Source organism: Propithecus coquereli, unplaced genomic scaffold (assembly GCF_000956105.1).
Source record: "Propithecus coquereli isolate 6110/MARCELLA unplaced genomic scaffold, Pcoq_1.0 Scaffold128, whole genome shotgun sequence".
Taxonomy (NCBI): Eukaryota; Metazoa; Chordata; class Mammalia; order Primates; family Indriidae; genus Propithecus; species Propithecus coquereli.
The window spans coordinates 938715-959316 of record NW_012136969.1 but is presented as its reverse complement, the minus strand read 5'-3'; the positions used below and the strand labels follow the sequence as shown (position 1 = coordinate 959316).

Sequence of the window (20602 nt, the reverse complement as noted above, 5' to 3'; positions counted from 1 at the left end):
GCCACCGCGCCCGGCCCATTTCTGACGTCTTTAGGTTGGATTCTCAGATGTAGAATTATCTGCAGGTCTGCATATTTTTAGGGGGCTTCTGGGAGGGCTGTACCAGCAAAATGCATCATTTTCGTAGCTGCAGAACATTTGGTGAGCAGCTTCTTTTGCTGCTGTTAACCTACAGAGAAGGGTTGCTTGCCTGTGCAGCTCCCCAACTCCTGTCTGCTCCCCATCAGGGCTGTGCGTGTCATGTCCCACCAGTCCAGTCTTTCCAAGTGCAGTGACCCCTGGTGGATTGATTTCCCTTTCCTTTGTTCCCCAGGGCAAGAGGAGGCGGAGCTGGAGGAGTTCCTGTGTCCCGTGAAAATGCCCACTGGGCTCGTGGGCATGGCAGCTGCCTTGCAGCCAGTCCCTGCCATGCCCTTGGCCCTTCAGAACATTTCCCTCAAGCACCTGGGAACTGAAATACAGTAAGTGCCAGTGGGGCCGAGGGGCTGGCCGGGCTGCAAGCAGCCCCCTCTGCAGGGCTTGACCTGGTGCGAGTCCCCTGCAGGGAGGTGGGCCAGGGAAGACGGTCAGGGGCTTTACTTTCAATTAACCACATCATCACTGTAAAATATTATATTTGTTATTCTGGTTAGAAAAGTAGTATGTGTTCATTGTAGGAAATCAGAAAGTCTGGAAAAATGTTTATTTATGGATATGAATTGTAAATTACCCATAATCCTATCACCCAAACATTCTTAGCATATCTCTTTTCTCTGTATTTTCTATATACATACATGCATAATTGAGATTATATTGAATGTAATATAGTGATGGCTTCACAAATATCTACGTGTCAAACTCATCAAATGATTCACTTTTAACATGTGTAGTCAATCATACCTAAACTACTTTTTTCGTTTAATAATGCATTATATATACACTTTCCTATTGTCAGACTTTGTTTTAAATAGTTCATAAGAAGGCAGCAGTATAGCCTGGGTATTGGAGCCAAACTGCCTGGGTTTGGATCCTGGCTCCATCAGTCATGGGGTGTGCCTTGGCAAGGTGTTTGGTTTCTCTGCGCTTTACCTACCTCGTTAGTAAATGTAGATAGAGTGGTGCTTGCCTTATAAGTTTAGCATGTGGGTTAAATGGGCGGATACATGCAAATTGCTTTAGAACTGTGCTTGGCAATCTTAAGTGCATAATAATATTAGCTGCTGCTGCTGCTGCTTTTGCTATGGTTGAAAGAATGGAAACTTTCAGGAAGTCAAACTATATTCAGTACTGATCCTGTTTGGGCACTATTTTCTGTGTGAACTTCAGACAAACTGGGACCTCTTAGAAGGCAGAACAAATTGCTCACTGGACTTGGTTTAGGGACCCCTAGCTCTGTGTGACTCAGGCACAGGATTTCCCTCCGCCAGCTTCAGTGTTTGAATTTGTTTGGGTGACCAGGAGGGTGGTGATGCCCTTCCAAGGAGAGAAGCAGGTTTTAGGGAAAAGACAGTGTGTGTCCTTTGGGGCCTACTGAAGGAGGTAGAGCTACCCCACAGGCATTTGGGTGATGGGACCTGGAGCCCAGGAGAGAGATCTGAGCTGGAGAGAGAAGCACCAGGAGGGCACCCTACAGGAGATTGTTCCTCAGGAAGAGCTGAGGGGAACTGGGTGCATTTAGGACCATGCCAGGACAGAGAGGAGGTCTGAGAAGTCCACCCATCCAGCCAGCGTGCGCCCAGGGAAGCCTCGCCAAGATAAAGCCAAGTTCGTGCCTGATGGAGGCCACAGCTGCAGAAGCGGAACAGAGAAAATGCAGAGACGAGGAAAGGAAGGAAGTTTCAAAGAAGATCAGTCAGTCACTTCCCTCCTGTCACAGAAAATTCAAGGCAACATTGCAAGAGAAATGCCCTGGGCTGTTGAGAGCCCCAGACAACTTGGTGAGATCAGGGTGCAGGACTCTGTGTCCTGCACCCCTTTGCCCTGGCTGGTCTTGGAGCTTGAGGTTGGTGCTGCCATGAGCCCAGGTCATACTCAGGAGACGGGAACAGGGAGCTTCCTGAGTGCTGTGCTAGGTGCTTTAAGCTCTCGTTGAGTTGTCTGGACAAACCGTGAAGTGGCGTCATGACATGGTTAAGTTCTCAAACCTTGGAGTTAGACATCCAGGGCTGACACTCAGCCCCACCACCTATTACTCTGTGGGTTTGGTTACTCATCCTCTCTGAATCTCAGTTCTCCTCTTGTCCAGTGGGGGTGATAATAATATTTCATTGGGCTGTTGTGAGGATTAAATAAGTAAAATGTGTTATAGTGTTCAGCTTAGAACTTGGCCTGTGGAGGGGCCCAGCCAGATTGTTGCGGATATGTTCATCATCCCCATTGCTGAGGAAACTGAGGCTCAGGGAAGAGAACTGGCTTGCCCCAGGTTACCTTTCCAGAACAAGGCTTTATGACCACCACCCCCATGCTGGCCAGGCCTTTCAGACCTGGTGTTAAACCTAAACAGAAAATGGCCTATGAACTGCTACAAGCAAACTTGACAAATTTGTGAAACAGAGATGCCTCTTCCAAGCACAGTGATTTGGCTGGATGGTGACCACCTGGACTATTTCAGAAGATAGTAAGCTTGCAATCCCCAGAGATGTGTGCTAGGGCTTAGAAGGCCCTTTGCTGCCCTAAAGTTGGGGTTTCTATGCCCTCCTACACCCCAAAGATGACTGCTTATGAGCCCTAGGATGTTTTGGGGAGACCGCATTTCCTGGGCAAGGAAAAGTACGGGCAGCAGTGGCAATCACCCCACCCAGCCAGTGCCTCTGGCCATAGCAATGTGGCCCTAGGTTTCTCTCTAACTCATATGGCTTGTGGTTTGTGAAACCCGTGTAACGGGGCCCAGCACAAAGTGATGCTCAGTAAATAATATCACCCATGATGATCATCATCACTCTCTTCAGTGTGACTATACTTCTATATTCAGATGGGTAAAGTAAGAACAAGGAAGGGAAAATGACTGGCCCAAGGAGTCAGAGGCACCTTATAATAGGACCTTAGTAATAACAGAGAAAAAGGTCAGGTATTGGGAGTGCTGAGTTCTAATTTCGTCTCTGCTCTTAGTTCAACTGATGAATTTTTCCTTCCATCCCTCAGTGATGATATCTATGAAAGTTTAATCTCATTCTTTTCTTATTCTGGACCCAGTTGTACCAAAAAACTGGATCTTGTTTTAAAACTAAGCTTCAGATCAAATGGTGATTCTTTGAAATTGACAAACCTTTAGCTCGACAGAGCAAGGAAAGAGAGAAGACTCAAATTACTAAAATCAGAAACAAAAGAGAGGAGGGCATTCCTACCACCATTACAGAAATAAAAAGTATTATAAGGGAATACTAGGCACAACTAAATGCCAACAAATTTGATAACTTGGATGAAAATGGACAAATTCCTAGAAAGACAAATTGTGGAAATATATTCAGGAAGAAATAGAAAACCTGAATAGACTAGTAAATAATAGAGAGATTGAATTAGAATCAAAAAACTGCCCCAAAAAGAGAAACTCAGGACCAGGTAACTTCACTGGTAAATTCTACCAAATATTTCAAGAAGAATTAATACCAATTCTTCACAAATTCTTCCCAAAATGAGTTGGGAACACATCCCAACTCATTCTATAAGGCCAATATTATCCTGATACCAAAACCAAGCAAAGACATCACAAGAAAGCCACAGCTCAATATCCCTTATGAAGACAGATATAAAAATCAACAAATACTAGCAAATGAAATTCAGTAGCATATATAACAAAATGGATTATACACCATACCAAAGTGGGATTTATTCCAGCAATGCATGGTTGGTTTCACATCTGAAAATTAATTTACGTAATATGCCATATTAATAGGATAAAGATGAGAACCACACGATCATTTCAATAGACTCCAAAAAGGCTTTTGACAAAATTTAATACCCCTTCATGATAAAAAACTCAACAAACAAGCACTGGAAGAGAACTTCCCCAACCTGGGAAAGGGCATCTATGAAAAGCCCAAAGCTAACATACTTAATGGTGAAAGACTTAATGTTCCCCCTTAAGATCAAGAATAAGACAAGGATGTCCATTCTGGCCACTTTTATTCAAAATTGTTCTGTAGGTTCTAGCCAGGCCATTTATGCAAGAAAATGAAATTAAGGTATCCAAACTGGAAAGGAAAAAAGTAAAACCCTATTTGTAGTTGATATGATTTTGTATGTAGAAAATCCTAAAGAAAAACTATTAGAACTAAGAAATTAGTTCAGCAAGGTTGCAGGAGGCTGGGCACAGTGGCTCACGCCTGTAATCCTAGCACTCTGGGAGGCTCAGGTGGGAGGATTGCTTGAGCTCAGAAGTTCAAGACCAGCCTGAGCAAGAATGAGACCCTATCCCTACTAAAAATAAAAAAATTAGCAGGGTATTGTGGCGAGCACCTGTAGTCCCAGCTACTCGGGAGGCTGAGGCAGGAGGATCGCTTGAGCCCAGGAGTATGAGGTTGCAGTGACACTACGATGACACTGCTGTACTCTACCCAGGGTGACAGAGTGAGACTCTATCTCTAAATAAATAAATAAATAAATAAACAAACAAACAAATAAATGTTGCAGATACAAAATCAATATAGAAAAAAAATCAATATAGAAATATCAGTTGTATGTCTGTACACTGTGATGAACAATTCAAAAATGAAATTAAGAAAACAATTCCATTCACAATATCACAAAAAGAATAAAATATTTAGGAATAAATTTGACAACAGTTAACAGAAAATGTATAGTCTGACAACTCCAACTATTGTTGGGGGAAAAAAAACCTAAATAACTGGAAAGATATCCATGTTCTTGGATCAGAAGACTTAATATTGTTAATATGACAAAACTTCTCAAATTGATCTACAGATTCAGTACAATCCCCATCAAAATTCTAGTGGTCTCTTTGCAGAAATTAACAAGTTGATCCTATAATTCAAAATCCTGGAAATCCAAGAAACCCAGAACACCAAAAAAAAGTTTGAAGACTCGCTCTTCCCAATATCAAAACTTACTACAAAGCTATGGTAATCAAGACACCACGGTGCTGCTATAAGAATAGATACATAGATCAGTGTAATAGAATTGAGAGTCCAGAAATAAAACATCTATGTCAATTGATTTTCATTTTTGCCAAGACCTTAATGGGGGAAAAAAGAGTCTTTTCAACAAATGGTCTTGGCACAACTGGATATTCACATCCTAAGAATGAAGTTTGATCCCTTCTTCACACCTATACTCAAAAATTAATTCAAATCGTGTTAAATACCTAAATATAAAACTCATAGACGAAAACATAGGCCTAAGTTTTTGTGACCTGGATTAGGCAGCGATTTCTTAAATATGACACCAAAAGTATAAACAATCAAAGAAAAAAATAGATAAACTGGACTTTATCAAGATTCATATTTTTTGTGCTTTAAGGGATACTACCAAGAAAGTAAAAAAACAACCCACAGAATGGGAAAAAGTATTTGCAAATCATCTATCTGATAAGGGATTTATATGTAGACTACATAAAGAACTCTTACAACTCAATAAAGGTAACCCAATTTCAAAATGCACAAAGGATCTGAATAGACCTTTCTCCAAAGAAGATATACAAATGAGCAGTACACATATGAAAAGATGTTCAACATCATTAGCCATCAAGGAAATGCAAATCAAAACCACAGTGTGATACCACTTCACACCCACTAGGATGGTCATGATCAAAGGGACAGATGGTAGGAAGTATTGGTGAGGATGTGGAGAAACCGGAACCCTCACACACTGCTGTTGGGAATGTAAATGGCGCAGTTGCTTGGGAAAAGAATTTAGCAGTTCCTCAAACGGGTTAAACAGAGTTACCGTATGACCCGGAAATTCCAATCCTAGTTCTAGTCCCAAGAGAAACAAAAACATGCCCATACAAAAACTTGTACATGATTGGTTATAGCAGCACAGCTCTGTGAACATACCAAAATCCTTTGAATAGGTCAATTGTATGGCGTGTGAATTATATTTCAATAAAACTATTGCGTAAATATTTTTAACTTAGTTTGAGTAGAACTTGTAGGCGCTGTTGGGGAGGGGCAGGAACGAATCTCGAGCTACCGCTGTGTGCTGCCAACATGATCTGCATTTTGCATGAGTTACCTCGTTCAGTTTGTGGAATGGGACAGCCTCGATTTCTCAGTGAGGGAAAAGCACCTTTTAGTCACCAAGGTCTTTCAAGTTCAATGAATAATCACCCAAAAATTCCAATTAAGTTTAGCAGTTTTTTGCCTCTACTGTTTTGGTAGTCATATATTCTATTTCTATTCATTCCACAATTACCTCAGAAGTTTTACATTGCACATTTAACTTTAAGTCTGTTTTGGTATTTGTGGAATGAGGGTTTTTCACAATGATTTGTCCATTGCTAGAAATATACATCATACGCAGGGATTATATAACAAAGCCAGGTCTCTAGCACAGGTCTGTAGACTTTCACTTCCTTTTTTTTGACCACATAATAGTTGCCCTTTAAGTAAATGCGGTCCTAGTACAGTGTTTTCAAACTGTTGACCACGACCATAGTAAAAAATAATTTTGTTATAGTTCACTATACATATAACTAATTCACAAAATAACAGTGGGGTGCACTCTTATACTTTCTATTTCATTGTTTAAATTCTGGTCATGACACTAAACTGATTTTATAACCCACCAGTGGGTCACAACCTGCAGTTTGAAATACACTGACCCAGTGAACTTCTTTAATCATTTCCTATTCCCTGTTATTAATTTTAGGATATGTCTACTTTTATCTCTTTGCAAGGAAAAATAACCTCAATCGAGCTGTTTTTTCATCTGGCTCATTATGAATTTTTCTGTGGTCTGTAGTCTTGGACCAGCCTTTAGTGCTACCTAGTTCCTTCCTTTAAGCCAAGCATGTATTGACCCTTGTATCTGACCACATGCAACCCAGTGTCAGGCACCAGCAGGCATGCAGGTAGATTAGAGCCCAGTTCTTGAGAAGTGACACCATGAAGCTTAAGCCTAGACAAGTACTTGACCAAGGTGTGGCAAGTACGTAAGCTCCTTCGCGGCTCTGAGATCACAGTGAGGTCAGTGAAGGCTGCAGAGAGGACAGCTCTGAGTGGAGAAAGAGCAAGGGGGAAGGGTGCCAGGAGATGTTTGCAATTTAGCAGAAGTAGGGAGTCACTGATGGCTTTTGAATCAGATACTCAGGAGATCAAATGAAGGTTTTAGGAAAATTAGTTCAGCAAGTCTATTCAACATTCATTCAACATGCTGTATTAAGCACCTTCTATATTTTGGGCTCTGTTCTAGGCATTCTAGATGCATCAGTGAACAGAACAGACAAGCATCCCTGCCCTCGTAGACCTTGTATTCCAGCAGCAGGATTGGGGGGCGAGGGAGTCAAGCTTACATGCTCGTGAGCACTATAGTGCGTGGAAGATGATAAGTGCCAAGAAGGAGGGCGAGGGAGACGGGGAGTGGCGTGCATGGGGCTGCATTCAGATGACTGGGGCGTGGGGACGAGGCTGGGCTCCAGCAGTGCCAGCGGGAAGGGCAGAGGGACAGGACGGTAGGGCTGTCGGCCTCATGCTCCTCTCTGCTCGTGTCCTTTCAGAAACACCATGCACAATATCCGTGGCAACAAGCAAGCCCAAGGAACAGGCCGTGGACCTCCAGGGGAAGAGTCTTCACCCAGCGGGGAGCCTCAGAGGGAGGAGCAGCCCTCGGCCCCTGACCCCAGCACCCCAGGTGAGCCTGTGTCCATTCCGAGCCCCCTTCAGAGACCAGCCCCTCGGGGCTGGAATGAGTGCTTTCTCTCCTCCCCGCGAACCAGCGTCTGTGTGTTCGTGTGTGAACCAGCGTCTGTGTGTTCGTGTGTGCCTTAGTCTGCTTGGGCTGCTGTACCAAAATACCATAGACTGTAGGGCTTATTAACAGACATTTGTTTTTCTTAGTTGTGAGGAGGCTGCAAGGTCCAAGGTCAAGGTGCCGGCAGGTTTGGTGTCCTGTGCAGGACTTCTGGGCTTGCAGTCAGCCACCTTCTTGCTGTGTGCTCACATGGCTGAAAGAGAGAGCTCTGGTCTCTTTTTCTTCTGCGGTCGCTAATCCCGTCATGGGCTCCAGCCTCATGACCTTATGTAAATCTTATCACCTCCCACAGGCCCCACGTCCTAATACCGTCACCCTGGGGATCAGGCTTCAACATGTGAATTCAGGGGACACATTCAGCCTACAGCAGTGTGTCGAGATGAAACTCTCCAGGTCGCTCCTGGATTCCCAGAAGTCTAGGAGCAATGGTTTTTTGTTTTTTTAATTGTGGTAAAATATACATAACAAAATTTACCATTTTACCATTTTTAGTTGTCCAGTTCAGTGGCATTAAGTACATTCACACTGTTGTACAACCATCACCACCATCCTTCTCCAGAACTTTTTCATCTTTCCAAACTGAAACTCTTAGCAAGGATTCTTTAAGAAATAAAAGAAAAAATCTCTCATTTTTTCTTTCCTTCTTTCTTACTTTAAAAAAAATATATATATATATATACGCACGTGTGTGTATATATGTGTGTGTGTGTGTGTGTGTGTGTATACGGAAAGAGTATAAAAATGCCTTTCTGGGGTGATCATGATCAGATCTGCCTGAAGACGTGGAGCAAATGGCCTTTAAGTTGACATAGCATTTTATTGTTTCTTTTGTGACACGTGAGTGACTCACACCATCAGGAGGTTGGCTTCTTTGGAATTGGTATTGGTACCCTTTGGAACAGTCAGTGCCTGGGGAGGCCCCAGCAGGGCACAATGAGCAGTCCAAGAGAAGGTTGGTACTGTAGCAAGCAGATCAATAATAATAATAATAAAGCTAGACTTATATAACAGTTATTTTGTGCTGGGCTGCACTAAGCATTTTTTTAGTAATAACTTTATTAAGATATAGTGCATATATTATTTACCAATTTAAAATGTGCAAGTCAGTGGCTTTCAGTATATCCACAGAGTTATGTAACCATTACTGTAATCGATTTTAGAATATTTCTATTACCCCATAGAAAACCTGCATCCTTTAGCCATCAACCCCGAATCCTCAATCCTATAACCCTAGGTGACCACTAATCTACATTCCGTCTTACTTTCTGTCCTGTTCTGGACGTTGGCTGTCCTTTGTGACTGGCTTCGTTCATTTAGGACAGTCTTTTCAAGCTTCATCTATGCCCTCTAATCACTGACCAGTTTACTCCTTACAGCTGCTGGACTGGTAGATATTGTCGTTATCCTCATTTGATAAATGGGGAAACTGAGTCATGGAAAAGTGGAGTGACTTGCTTATGGCCCTACAGTAAGTGACAGAACCAGGATTTGGACCTAGCAGTCTGGCCCCATACTGCTGCTTGAAGCCTCATTTTCCAAGTCAGTGATTTTTCAAACAACATCTTTATTGCCAGACCCTTGTCACCCTAAACAAGCTCTAACATAGAAAGCAGATAAAAGCAGAGTTGAGGCGAGGCTGGGAGTCTGGGCTCCTCCTCTGCTCCTCCCACTCCACCTTCCCATCCGGGTCAGCCATTGAGACACTCACACGAAATCCCAGGGTACTGACTTAGGCCTCATTTTCTCCAACTATAAAATGGGTGCAGTGATTCCTACCCCACCTGTCCTCAGGGATGGTGGACAGTAGTGTTATGAGAGGACAGCAGGGCTCCAGGGAGTCTCCCTGCTGTCCTAGACCCCATAACAGGAAAGAGAAAGAGGCCTTGCATCCCTCTGAGCTCTGCAGTCTGCTTTGTACAGATTTCTCTTAGATCTGGAACAAGACCATTCTGTTCTTGCACCCAGCAAGGTCAAGGAGTGTCTGGTTGCTGTCATCGACTGGAGTTCTTCATCTGTTCAAGACTGGCTGGCCCTTGGCCTGGTCTCATGCTAAGTCCTTCATCCCCCAAGCCCTGGAGTCCCATAGCACATCCTTCTTCTTAACACCTTTAACACCTTAGTCCCAAAAGGATTGGTGATAGTTTACTAAAATACATATTAGGGGAAAAGTAAGTGAGTCATTTGGGTTAAGAGATTTAGATAAAATAAAGATAAGATCCTACAGAATATCTGAAGGTAGGTAGCAAATGTGGCTCTGAGCGTCCCAGCAGCCAAGGCAAAGAGGGAAGTGCAAGTAGTTAGATTATTTCCAGTGTCCATATGACTAAAAACATATTTTCTTAGAAGAGGCAAAGCTTTTTCTGGCACTGGGCTGAAGGGATTTCTCCTGCTAGGGCCTCGTAACAGACATGATGTATATGTCCCATGGGAACAAGTTTCCCCAGGTCCTTTGACCACATAATCAGGCCACTAAATGTCCCTTGATATAGGCCGATGGAAGAGCCCTGAAGCACAGGCTGGGGTCAGGGCAGGACAAGGCAGCCCAGGGGAGTGATTCTATGATGTTGGATTTGATTTAAGAATAAAATTTAGTGACTTGAAAACAGTGGTCAGCAAAAGTTTTCTGTAAAGAGCTAGATAGTAAGTATTTAAGGCTTTGTGGGCCACAGGGTCTCTGTTGCAAGTATTCAGCTCTGCCTTTGAGTAATGAAAGCAGCCACAGGCAACACATAAACAAATGGGCATGTCTGTGTTCTAATAAAACTTTATTTATAAAAACAGACTGTGGGCCGGATTTGACATGTGAACCATAGGTTGCTCTCCCTTGCTCTAGAAGAAATATTAATAAAAGGACTGTGCATCCTCGAGGTAATCAATTATGGAAATATGTCTCCTAACTTAGCTTGGAATAAGAATCAAGTAAGAGTTTGAGCTGCTCTCTGGAGCAAGAATGCAGAGTATTCATTCTGTGTTTCTACCAACAGGCAGATCTATGTGCTTCAAAAATCTCCCAGTGGGTAAAGGTGGGATCTTGCCATAGAAACAACATCCTGCCAGGGCTTGTGCCTACAGAGAAGGCTACCTGGCAAACACCAGCAGGGTAGCATGAGACAGATCCGTGCAGCTTGGGATCTGAGGGGAGACAGGCACAGTTAGCAGATGGGTTAAATGACTCGACCAGCACTGTGTAAATAATGCTGCATTTTAACAAGCCCTTCAGGTGCTTCTGAAGCAAGCTCAAGTTTAAGAACCACTGATGTCGGCCAGGCGCGGTGGCTCACGCCTGTAATCCTAGCACTCTGGGAGGCCGAGGCGGGTGGATCGCTCAAGGTCAGGAGTTCGAGACCAGCCTGAGCAAGAGTGAGACCCCGTCTCTACTAAAAATAGAAAGAAATTATCTGGACAACTAAAAATCTATATAGAAAAAATTAGCCGGGCATGGTGGTACATGCCTGTAGTCCCAGCTACTTGGGAGGCTGAGGCAGGAGGATCTCTTGAGCCCAGGAGTTTGAGGTTGCTGTGAGCTAGCCTGATGCCATGGCACTCTACTCTGGGGAACAGAGTGAGACTCTGTCTCAAAAAAAAAAAAAAACCCACTGATGTCATCAGTCCTAACCTCCGTGTTTCTCCTCTGAGCAGTGAGAGAGCCAGCGGATTCTCCAAAGCCTGCACCCAAGTCCTCTCTGACCACCAACCTCATTCAGAAAGCCAAGCGCCAGGGCAACACCTTCCCGCTCTTTTCTGAAGGACTCACGCGGAACCGAACTGCCCAGGAGAAAGTGGTGGCCTTGGAGCAGCAGGTTCTGATGCTCACCAAGGAGTTAAAATCTCAGAAGGTGAGCTCTGGCCCCGGGAAGGCTGCGGGCTCCAGGGGACCCCTCCAGATCTGGAGCCTTTTGGACAAGCTAGACAGGATGCATTCACCCATTAGCCCGGCTGGGCACCAGCCAGTCTGTGGTCTTTAAAGGCCAAACTGCAGAAGACTGGAAATGTGCTGTTGATTATCAGGAACATGCTGTCGTTCAAAGTAGGTGACAAAAGGCCACCAAGAGCAGGTGTCTCTGGAGTCCTACTTTAATAATTGTCTCTTGGACCCCCTCTGGAGGGCCACGCATGGTCTCAGCCTACACCCAAAAAAGGACTGTATTTGGAGGGGGGTGATCTGTAGGCAGGGTCACAGGAGGGGCTGCCGACAGAACTGGGGGATCTTTAACTTGGCAGCTGATGGCTGGGTGCAAATATCTGAAGGACAGTCCCAGGACAAAGAAAATAGGCAGTGTCTGTGTTGTCCCAGGGCTGACCCAGACCAACATGGAACAGTGTGATAGGGAGGAAGATTTGGGCTTAATATAGCAAGAAGTTAATTACTAGAGTTACAAAAAGAAAGAGATGGTCCTTGTAGAAAACAGATCTCATACACACAGACATTAAAATCATTCAAAAATCCTTCAACCCAGAGAGTGAGCCATATTAGAATCCAGGGGCTACCTCACCGTAGTAGGGACAGTCACAAGGCAGGGATGGCAGGGGCAGCCCCTCTTTTGCGTAATAAAAGCACTTACTTGTGCACTGTGGTTACCGTAGATCCCAAGGGCGTGGCCTTGGGGTGCCGCCAGTGGCGGGCTCCCTTCCCTCTGAGAAGGCCTGAGCTATTGTGTTTGCACTTTGGCTCCCCAGCCTCCTGCTCCGCTTCCTGACCCTCGCTCCAAAGGTCATAGGCTAGGGAGGTGGGGTGTGTACTCTATTTACTTCCGAATATTCTCCTGTACATTTTTTTTCCTTTTTGCCCTGTTTTTGGAGAAGACAGCCCAGAACAACACTCTCCCTACCTGGTTTTGCCCCTTCTTTGCCTTTCCTGCCCCGAAGAGGCGCTGACCACTGTTAACCGGTCTCAGGAGAACTGGCAGAGACCTCATTCTTGGCAGCTCAGGGATTGTGTTGAATGAAGAAGCAACTGGTGATTAGAGTTCTCAAAGGAGGGGGCTCACTCATTCATACCTTCTCAATCCGTGTGTTTATTCACCAAGCATTTATTTATTCATTTACTTTATTTATTTTTAGAGAAGTGATCTCTCTCTGTCACCAAGGCTGGAGTGCAGTGACACGATCGTAGCTCGCTACTGTTTCAGGCTCCCGGGCTCAAGCCATCCTCCCTCTTAGAGTGGAAAGGCTAGTAGGTGCTCAGGGTGTGGGTGGAGAAAGATCTCTCACAGCAATTAAGATATAAAAGTAAAATGTATTTTATCTTCTTAGAAGAGAGAGAGAAAGAGAAAGAGAGGGGAAAAAGAAAATGGGGGGAAGAGAGCAGGGAGACGGCGTGGCACCCCAAAGAAAGAGAAGGGGTGCCAGCAGCGAGGCCAAGTGGCTCACTGATTTTAAGAGGGACTAAGAGAGAAAAAAATAGTGCTGGCTGTCGGCTGATAACAAACGTGGCTGCAGGTAGATAACAAAAAGTGCAGGGATGTCAAAGTCCAGGACTTGGTTTCCTGCCTTCCTTGGAGACAGGATCATCACAGGAGATGTGACTGTCCTCGAGGTATGGTTGAGGCTATAGCTCATTCTTCTGCCGTTTACTCAGGAATTCTGTAAAAGCAGATTCTCAAAAAAACAATTTTGAAAAAAAAGAGATTTACATCTCTTTTCCGTCCATTCAGCTCTGTTCAGAAGTTGTGCAAAACAGAACTCCTGCAGGGTGCCTGTTAGCGAGAGAACTCATAGGATTGATCTTTAACTGTTACTGGGGAAATTGTAGGATTAGGTATTTTCCTGTTATTTTTGCAAGGCCGCCTCTTTCGCTCCCACCTTCGCCTCCCAAAGCGCTGGGATTCTAGGTGAGAGCCGCCGCGCCCAGCCCCGTCGTTATTAAGGCTGTGTTATGCGCACATGGCGTTCTGGGTTCGGGAAAGAACAGTGAGCCAGAGGCACAGGCCCAGCCCTTACCGCGCTTACCTTTCACGGCAGAGACAGGCATGAAGCAAATCCACACCCAAACGCGTAATTACACGTGAAGTCCCTGTCGTGCCACTCAGCACCCCGGCTATCTTTTCCTTTCGGCATCTTAGTGTTCCTGTTGGGGGGCTGCTGGACACCCTGAGAGCTGAGAGGGCGTTAACTGAGCCAGAGCAGCCACCCGGGCCCTGGACTAGTGTAGCTTCAATCCCAACCCGAACCCAGAAAGGGAAAGAAATCCTCCTTTCCCCTCATCTCCCATTCTTCCCAGAGTATGTGGGCAGCCTCCTTTGACTCAGCCTTTCTCTCTGAGGCATTAGGAATTGTCACATGAAGTAGAAAACTCCTGGGAGAGCTAGACTTCATTTAGGTTTGCTCCTGAGTGCCGTGCGCCCCTGGAGGACGCACCGTTCTCCAGTAATGAAGGCAAGAATCTTGGTGTATAATAAGGGTTGCCCAGGCTGTTGACAGCTCCGATACATTCAGAGTGAAAATGTCAGGAGAAAGTTGTGCAAGCACTAAAGAATCTGGATTTTTTTTTATCAGGCTACTTTAAAGTAAACCTCAGCTCTGTGTCCTGGGGCAGATGGTCCAGAGGAGAATGAGTCTTGTGGCTTAGCCTTTGACAATGTGAGTGGATTTGCATGCCCTCTGACCCTCTCACAAACACACTTTAGTCTTCAGGGTGACTCAGAGCACAGGCCTTTAAATGAGACAGCACAGGCCCAAATTCTGGCCCTGAGCAAGTTTCTTAGTCTCTCTAAGCCTCAGTTTCCTCTTCTACAAATGGAGTTACAGCCGTGTTCACTGGAGAGGCCTGTGCCCGGACTCAGAAAGCCCTGTGCCCGGACTCAGAAAGCCCAGAGCCTGGCACGCAGCAGCGGCCCACCGGGCGCAAGCTTTAGTGATGTGGGCTGTTACCGCGGCGTTCCCCACCCTCATGCTCTTTCCTTCCTGCCTTCCGGGGAGGGAGGCACCCCTCCGAGGGGCTCCGAGGCAACATGGAAGGGAGCCCAGCAGTGCCTCCAGCAACTGTACTCGTGGGGTCTTAGTGGTGGGGGAGCTCACGTCTGCATTCCACCTTAGGAAGCGGGGAACCTCAGCTCCCTAACTCTAGGCTTTCACTTTAGCCCAGATACCCAAACCAAAGAGAGGAAGGAGAAAGAGACTGACTCTTGGCCCAGACATGGGACAGAGGAAGCCAGGACAGACAGGACAACCTCTGGGTTCCCACTGGTGCCCCAGGCACTCAGAAATGCTCCTCGGAAAGTCTCTGTCCATCTGAGGCCCTCAGAGTCCAGGCCGTCCGCTGGGAGAGTGGCCCCCTGGACTCCCAGGGGCTACATCTGCAAGACACCTCCCTGTGTCTCTTCAGTAGGAAGGCACCATCTTGCTACCCCAAGCTTCAGGAGGACATGGGAATTCCTTTGCCAATGGCTTTAGTGACCCTTCAAAATTTGTACCTCAAACTCTGTTAGATGCTGTCGAGGGCACACTGAGGCTGAATCTGTCCTCGGGAACCTCACCATTTAGAGGGGAAGAGAAGATGGGAGCACAGGAACTGCGAGGATGCGGTGTGGCCCAGCGCTGTGCCGAGGCTTTCTGTGCGTTTTCTCTAGTCCTTACAGCAGTTATCATCCCCCTTTCCTGAAGAAGAAACTGAGGTTCTGATTTCCTGCATTCCTAGGGTCTCCCAGGGGCCAAGCCAGGGTTTGAGGGAGTGACTTGCCCATGGGCACACAGCTGCAGAAGCCAGGACTGGGGCCCTGGTCTCCTCTGTTTCCTCTCCTCTGTGATGTCACGGCCAGGGCTAGTAGCAGACACAGGCACCAGAACTGATCTTTAGAAAAAAGTGAGCACACCACTCCCTGCGCCTCCCTGCTGTCACAGTAAACCACAGGCCAACTCTGACACCCATTAGGCGCTGTCTCTCCCGGCACCCGCAGCACTGGCCCCGCAAGAGATTTGGACTCCCGGAGAGAGCACCAGATGGCTGATTGGCCGGGAGGCTCAGACCCTCCGCTGACAAAGTGGCACCCAGCCTGAAGACCGTCTGCCCCGGCAGATGGAAGGCTGTTGTCTGTGGTGATGTTGGCCATCTGTTGGCTGCCAGGAATGATGAACCCCTCCGGGACCCTGCCTGGGGCCCTCCGGGGCCACCCTAGCATGATCAGGATTACTGGGGAAAGGCAAGTCATTTGTTTGGGAAACTTGGTGCGGGCAACGTGTGGCCTCTCCCTTCCCTGGAACACCAGCCAGAGACTTCAGGGTGTATGTCCCCGGCCCTGGGCCTGACACCATGGAGGGAGGGTTGCGAGGGACCTTGGCCCTTTCAGCCTGGGAAAGGACTCTGGGCACACTTTCTCTGCATGGAGTAGGGGCCTTTGTATCCTTTTTAATTACGAGTAGTCGGAGGTTCAGTGAAGTGACCACCCTCTTAGATGCACCCCTGCAGATCTGGAACAGGACCTGAGGTCTGTGTGACTCCAAAGCCGGAGCATAATGTCCTCAAGGTTCATCCATGCTCCTTTTTAAGGCTTAATAATATTCTATTGTGTGTATATACCACATCTTTTTTATCCATTCATTGGTCAGTGGACATTTGGGTTGTTTCCACCTCTTTGGTATTGCGAATAATGCTGCTATAAACATAGGTTATTTCCGTTTTTAAAAAGAAGTTGATAATCCATGAACCACACAGCACGGAGAAGTGAAAGGATCCTGGATTAGGAGTTGGGCACCATCTGTTGGAGTCTAGTTTTCCCACACGATCCACCAGCTCCCTTTAGTCCTCCCCCTTCTCCTTCCTTGGGCTTCAGGCTCCCCATGTGACAGCAAGGCCACTGGACAGGAAGGTCCCCCAGGGTCTTTCCAGCCTCTAGGCTTCCTGAATCCATAATCCATTCCCACTCCTCTCTCGTGCCCACTGAGCTTCCCTCCCCTTCCCTGGCTCTCTGCCCCCAGCCTATCTCCTGTGGTGCAGAGGTTCTCGGGGTGGGCAGGGAGCCTCCTGGGCTGGCATCTTGGTCTTGGGTTTTGAGAGCCAGATGGGGGAAGAAGGAGAAAGAGGTAGTGAAATGAGCTTTCCTTGGGGGAAAGACACCCATGGGATTCTGCTCCTAGGGCAAGTCTGAACAGTGGTGTCTGTTCGTTATTTCACCGGGCAGTTACCCAAGGTAATCTTCAAATCTCAGAAAATGGTCTAGGCTCTGGTCATCCTGGAGCCACAGGAATGTTAATCTGTCTCAGCCGAGGCCTGGGAAGCTCATTCCAAACATTCCAGACATGTTCCTTTGGTTTATACTCATTGTCCTGTCCCCACCCCACCTGCCTGCCACACCCCAGGGCTCCCACAGTGCTGCACTAGCTCATCCCTTCCAGGTCTTTGCTGGGGCTGTTGATGCTGAGTCTGGAAGGCCCCCTCTTCACCTCCCACCCGCTGCTTGACCGTCTCTGGCCCTTCTGTCTTCATGGCTTAGTCTAAACTGCTCTGCCTTTCTGCAGAGTGTCCTGGTCTTCCCCCAACCCGCACCCCAGGCAGAAGTTGGTGTTTCCCCACTCTGGGCCCCCACAAACACCCTTGCTCCCGCGGTAAATCATTCCATTGCTGTGGGTCACCTTTGCTCCCGCCAGTCCTTGCGGTCCTTGGAGGCAGGAACTGTGACCAGTCCCTCTCTGGGCCCCAGCTGCTGGCACAGGGCCTGGCACTGAGTGGTGCTTGATAAAGTTTGGACGGATGGGTGGGTGAATGGGTGGAAAAGAGGACCAGAGAAGGGATGATCACTAGTACCCAGGTTTCAGAAGATGCATGCCAACGTGGTCTTGTCATTAGCTTCTCAAATAAAGTCATGATTTTTGGCAGTTCTCCAAAGTGGAATTGTTCTTAACAAATAACCCTACCCAGCTGATCCATTCATTTAAAATGCTTTGGCGTGTACAGTCAACATGTCTTTAGGAAACCATGTTTTTCCAAATGAGACTGGCACAGCGCAGGGCAAGGTGGCCTCAAAGCACCACCTGTCTGGGGTGAGGTCCACGTGAGCCTGGCTGCTGGGCTGCCCGGCCGCTGGTGTTCTGATCCTGCCCCTGAATGAATTCACACCCCTGCTTTGGGGCAGGACAGGCCTGAGTTCTGGGAAGATTCGAGGCTTGAAGGCACAGGGAGCTGAGCAGACCTTGAGTTTGCACAGGAATCAATTGCCCCTGCCAGGGGAAAAATCCAGGTCTTGTCACTGAACTTTCTGGTGCTTCCTTCCGCCAGCCTTGCGGGCATCATTTGGCGGGCCGAGGGGGCTAGGGACAGACAGATTGAGTGAGGCTGTCTCTGTGTGGCTGTGCATGGGGATTGCCAGTGTGTTTCCTCTCTAACGCTGCCTCAACTTGATTGGTCTGCCTGTTTGGATGCTATATTGAGAAGGATTCTGAGGCCCCAAGTAGGCTTTGCAGGGACTATGGAGATTAACTAGTAACGTCTGCCACAGGGGTGAGAGGGAAGAGTAATGCCACGTGGCTTCTACCCTGGTTTTATCACTGACCAAGCACACACAGGCTTGGAATCTGGATAACTGGGATTGAATTCCACTCTACTCTGCCGGGTCTCAGTTTGTTCATCCCTGAAATGGACATGTACACGTCAAGGTATGGGCTCAGCTACAGTAACAAAGAAGTCTCACAGTACCATGGCCTTAAACAAATGAGAAGTTTATTTCTGTCTCACATTAAGGAATCCCCAGGTAGGTGGACAGCTCTGAGCTGGTGGGGCAACTCTGCCTTCCTCAACATGGACCTTCTGCTTGTGGGTCCAAAGGTGGCTAGTTCTTGCCACTTCCCAGCCAGAAGCAAAGGGAGCTGGGCCAGGGGAGTGTGGGCCCGGTGGTTTAAAAGCTGCCCGCATCACTTTTCATTTCCCATTTAGGCAGAATAGGCACTTGGCCACACCCAGCTGTGACTGGCTGGGAAATGGAGTCTTGAGCTGGGGATCCCGGGGCCCAGCCAACACCCTCTTGAACAGAGAAAGGAGAAGTGAATGTCGGGATGAGGCGCCCCGGGTGCCGCTGGGCACCTCTCAGGGTGGCCAGGAGAACTGGAGATAACACACGCCCCGCCTCTGGCATCTAACGGGCCTTCCCCACGCTCACAAGACGCTTCCCTGTCCCTGCCCAGGAGCTGGTGAAGATCCTGCACAAGGCGCTGGAGGCCGCCCAGCAGGAGAAGAGGGCGTCCAGCGCATACCTGGCGGCGGCCGCGGACGAGGACCGGCTGGAGCTGGTGCGGCACAAAGTGCGGCAGATCGCAGAGCTGAGCAGGCGGGTGGAGGCCCTGGAGCAGGAGCGGGAGAGCCTGGCGCACACGGCCAGCCTGCGGGAGCGGCAGGTGCAGGAGCTGCAGCAGCACGTGCAGCTGCTCATGGACAAGAACCAGGCCAAGCAGCAGGTCATCTGCCAGCTCTCTGAGAAGGTCACCCGGGACTTCATACGCCCCCCTGACCAGCCCTCTGTCCCCGCTGACGCTGCTGACAGGGACTTCCTGAGCCAGCAGGAGAGGCTAGAGCACCTGAAGGTAGGGGCCCTGCCTCCGGGGCCTGGCGCCAGTCCTCCCCTGGGTCCTCGGGAGGGGTGTGCTGTCCACCCTAGGGTTCTCTAGGTGGTGTGAGGATGGCCCTTTATCCTGGACGATGCACACTGGACTTGGGTGTTCGTGGAAGCACTACTCTATGCTTCCTCACTTTCTTCGCCAGAAAGCCCAGTGCCGTTTGACCTTGATGTCCTGGCCTGCTGAAAAGTAAGGCTGTCTCTAGAGTATCAAGGTAGAGATGAAAGAGCCCAAGACCAGCTGAGTCTGGGGTCTGGCCGGTCAGCCTCCTTTACTACCATCCCGATGCCCCCACGACCCCCAGGGTGACCCCCCCACCAGCATTTCTGCACACAGTACCAGTGACCTGCAGCTGGCTGGGGCTTGCTCACGGTAATGGCAATAATCTCTGCTCCCGTTTATAGAACTTACGGAATGTTTACCGCGTGCCAGGCCCTGTCCTCAGTGCTCTACTTGTGTCCTCTCCTTTAGTCCTTGCTTCAACCCTAGGAGGCAGTCACTTGTTTGCGCCCCACTCTACAGATGCAAATTTTGAGGCTGGGAAAGGTTAAGGATCTTGCCCAAGGTCATGTGCTGAGGAAGGTGGGGAGCTGGAATTAGGGGAGGCTCAGATCCACCGACGAGTCTGCCTGCTCTGCTGCCTCTCCTGGCTACTGCCGCCACCCTACTCCCCCTTCCCTCCCCGACTCTGTCCCTGTCTCTCCGCAGGCTGCCGTGTCTCACAGGGACCAGTGGCACCACAGGGGCAGGAACTTTACTTGAGGCATGTCACCTGCTGTGGGCTGCAGCCTCCTTTCTAGATGGTGCTGACAGGAGCTGCACCACCCGGAGGCCCGAGGCTGGGGAGGGCGCTCCCTGCCCCCACGGGGCCTAGAGCAGTCATGTAACCAGGGCAGTCCTGCCCTAGACCCTGCCATTCAGAGCCACATATGTGCAGTCATGCACTGCACAATGGTGTTTGTTTTTTTTTTGTTTTTTTTTTTTTGAGACAGAGTCTCACTGTGTTGCCCGGGCTAGAGTGCCATGGCATCATCCTAGCTCACAGCAACCTCAAACTCCTGGGCTAAAGCAATCCTTCTGCCTCAGCCTCCCGGGTAGCTGGGACTATAGGCATGCGCCACCATGCCCGGCTAATTTTTTCTATGTATTTTTAGTT

The 20602-nt window shown here is 48.0% G+C and overlaps 1 protein-coding gene across 4 annotated transcripts in view; it reads left to right on the top strand.

Moving 5' to 3' along the window:
* Positions 1-20602, top strand: part of TBC1D2 (TBC1 domain family, member 2) — a 47946-nt gene that overhangs the window by 10089 nt on the left and 17255 nt on the right. For all 4 annotated transcript variants that reach the window (XM_012638280.1, XM_012638278.1, XM_012638277.1 and 1 more), the window contains 4 exons: positions 314-461; positions 7652-7785; positions 11545-11741; positions 19018-19413. In XM_012638280.1, coding sequence (XP_012493734.1) covers positions 358-461; positions 7652-7785; positions 11545-11741; positions 19018-19413 — 831 coding nt within the window. In that variant the 5' untranslated portion in view covers positions 314-357. The remainder of the gene's footprint in view (positions 1-313; positions 462-7651; positions 7786-11544; positions 11742-19017; positions 19414-20602) is intronic.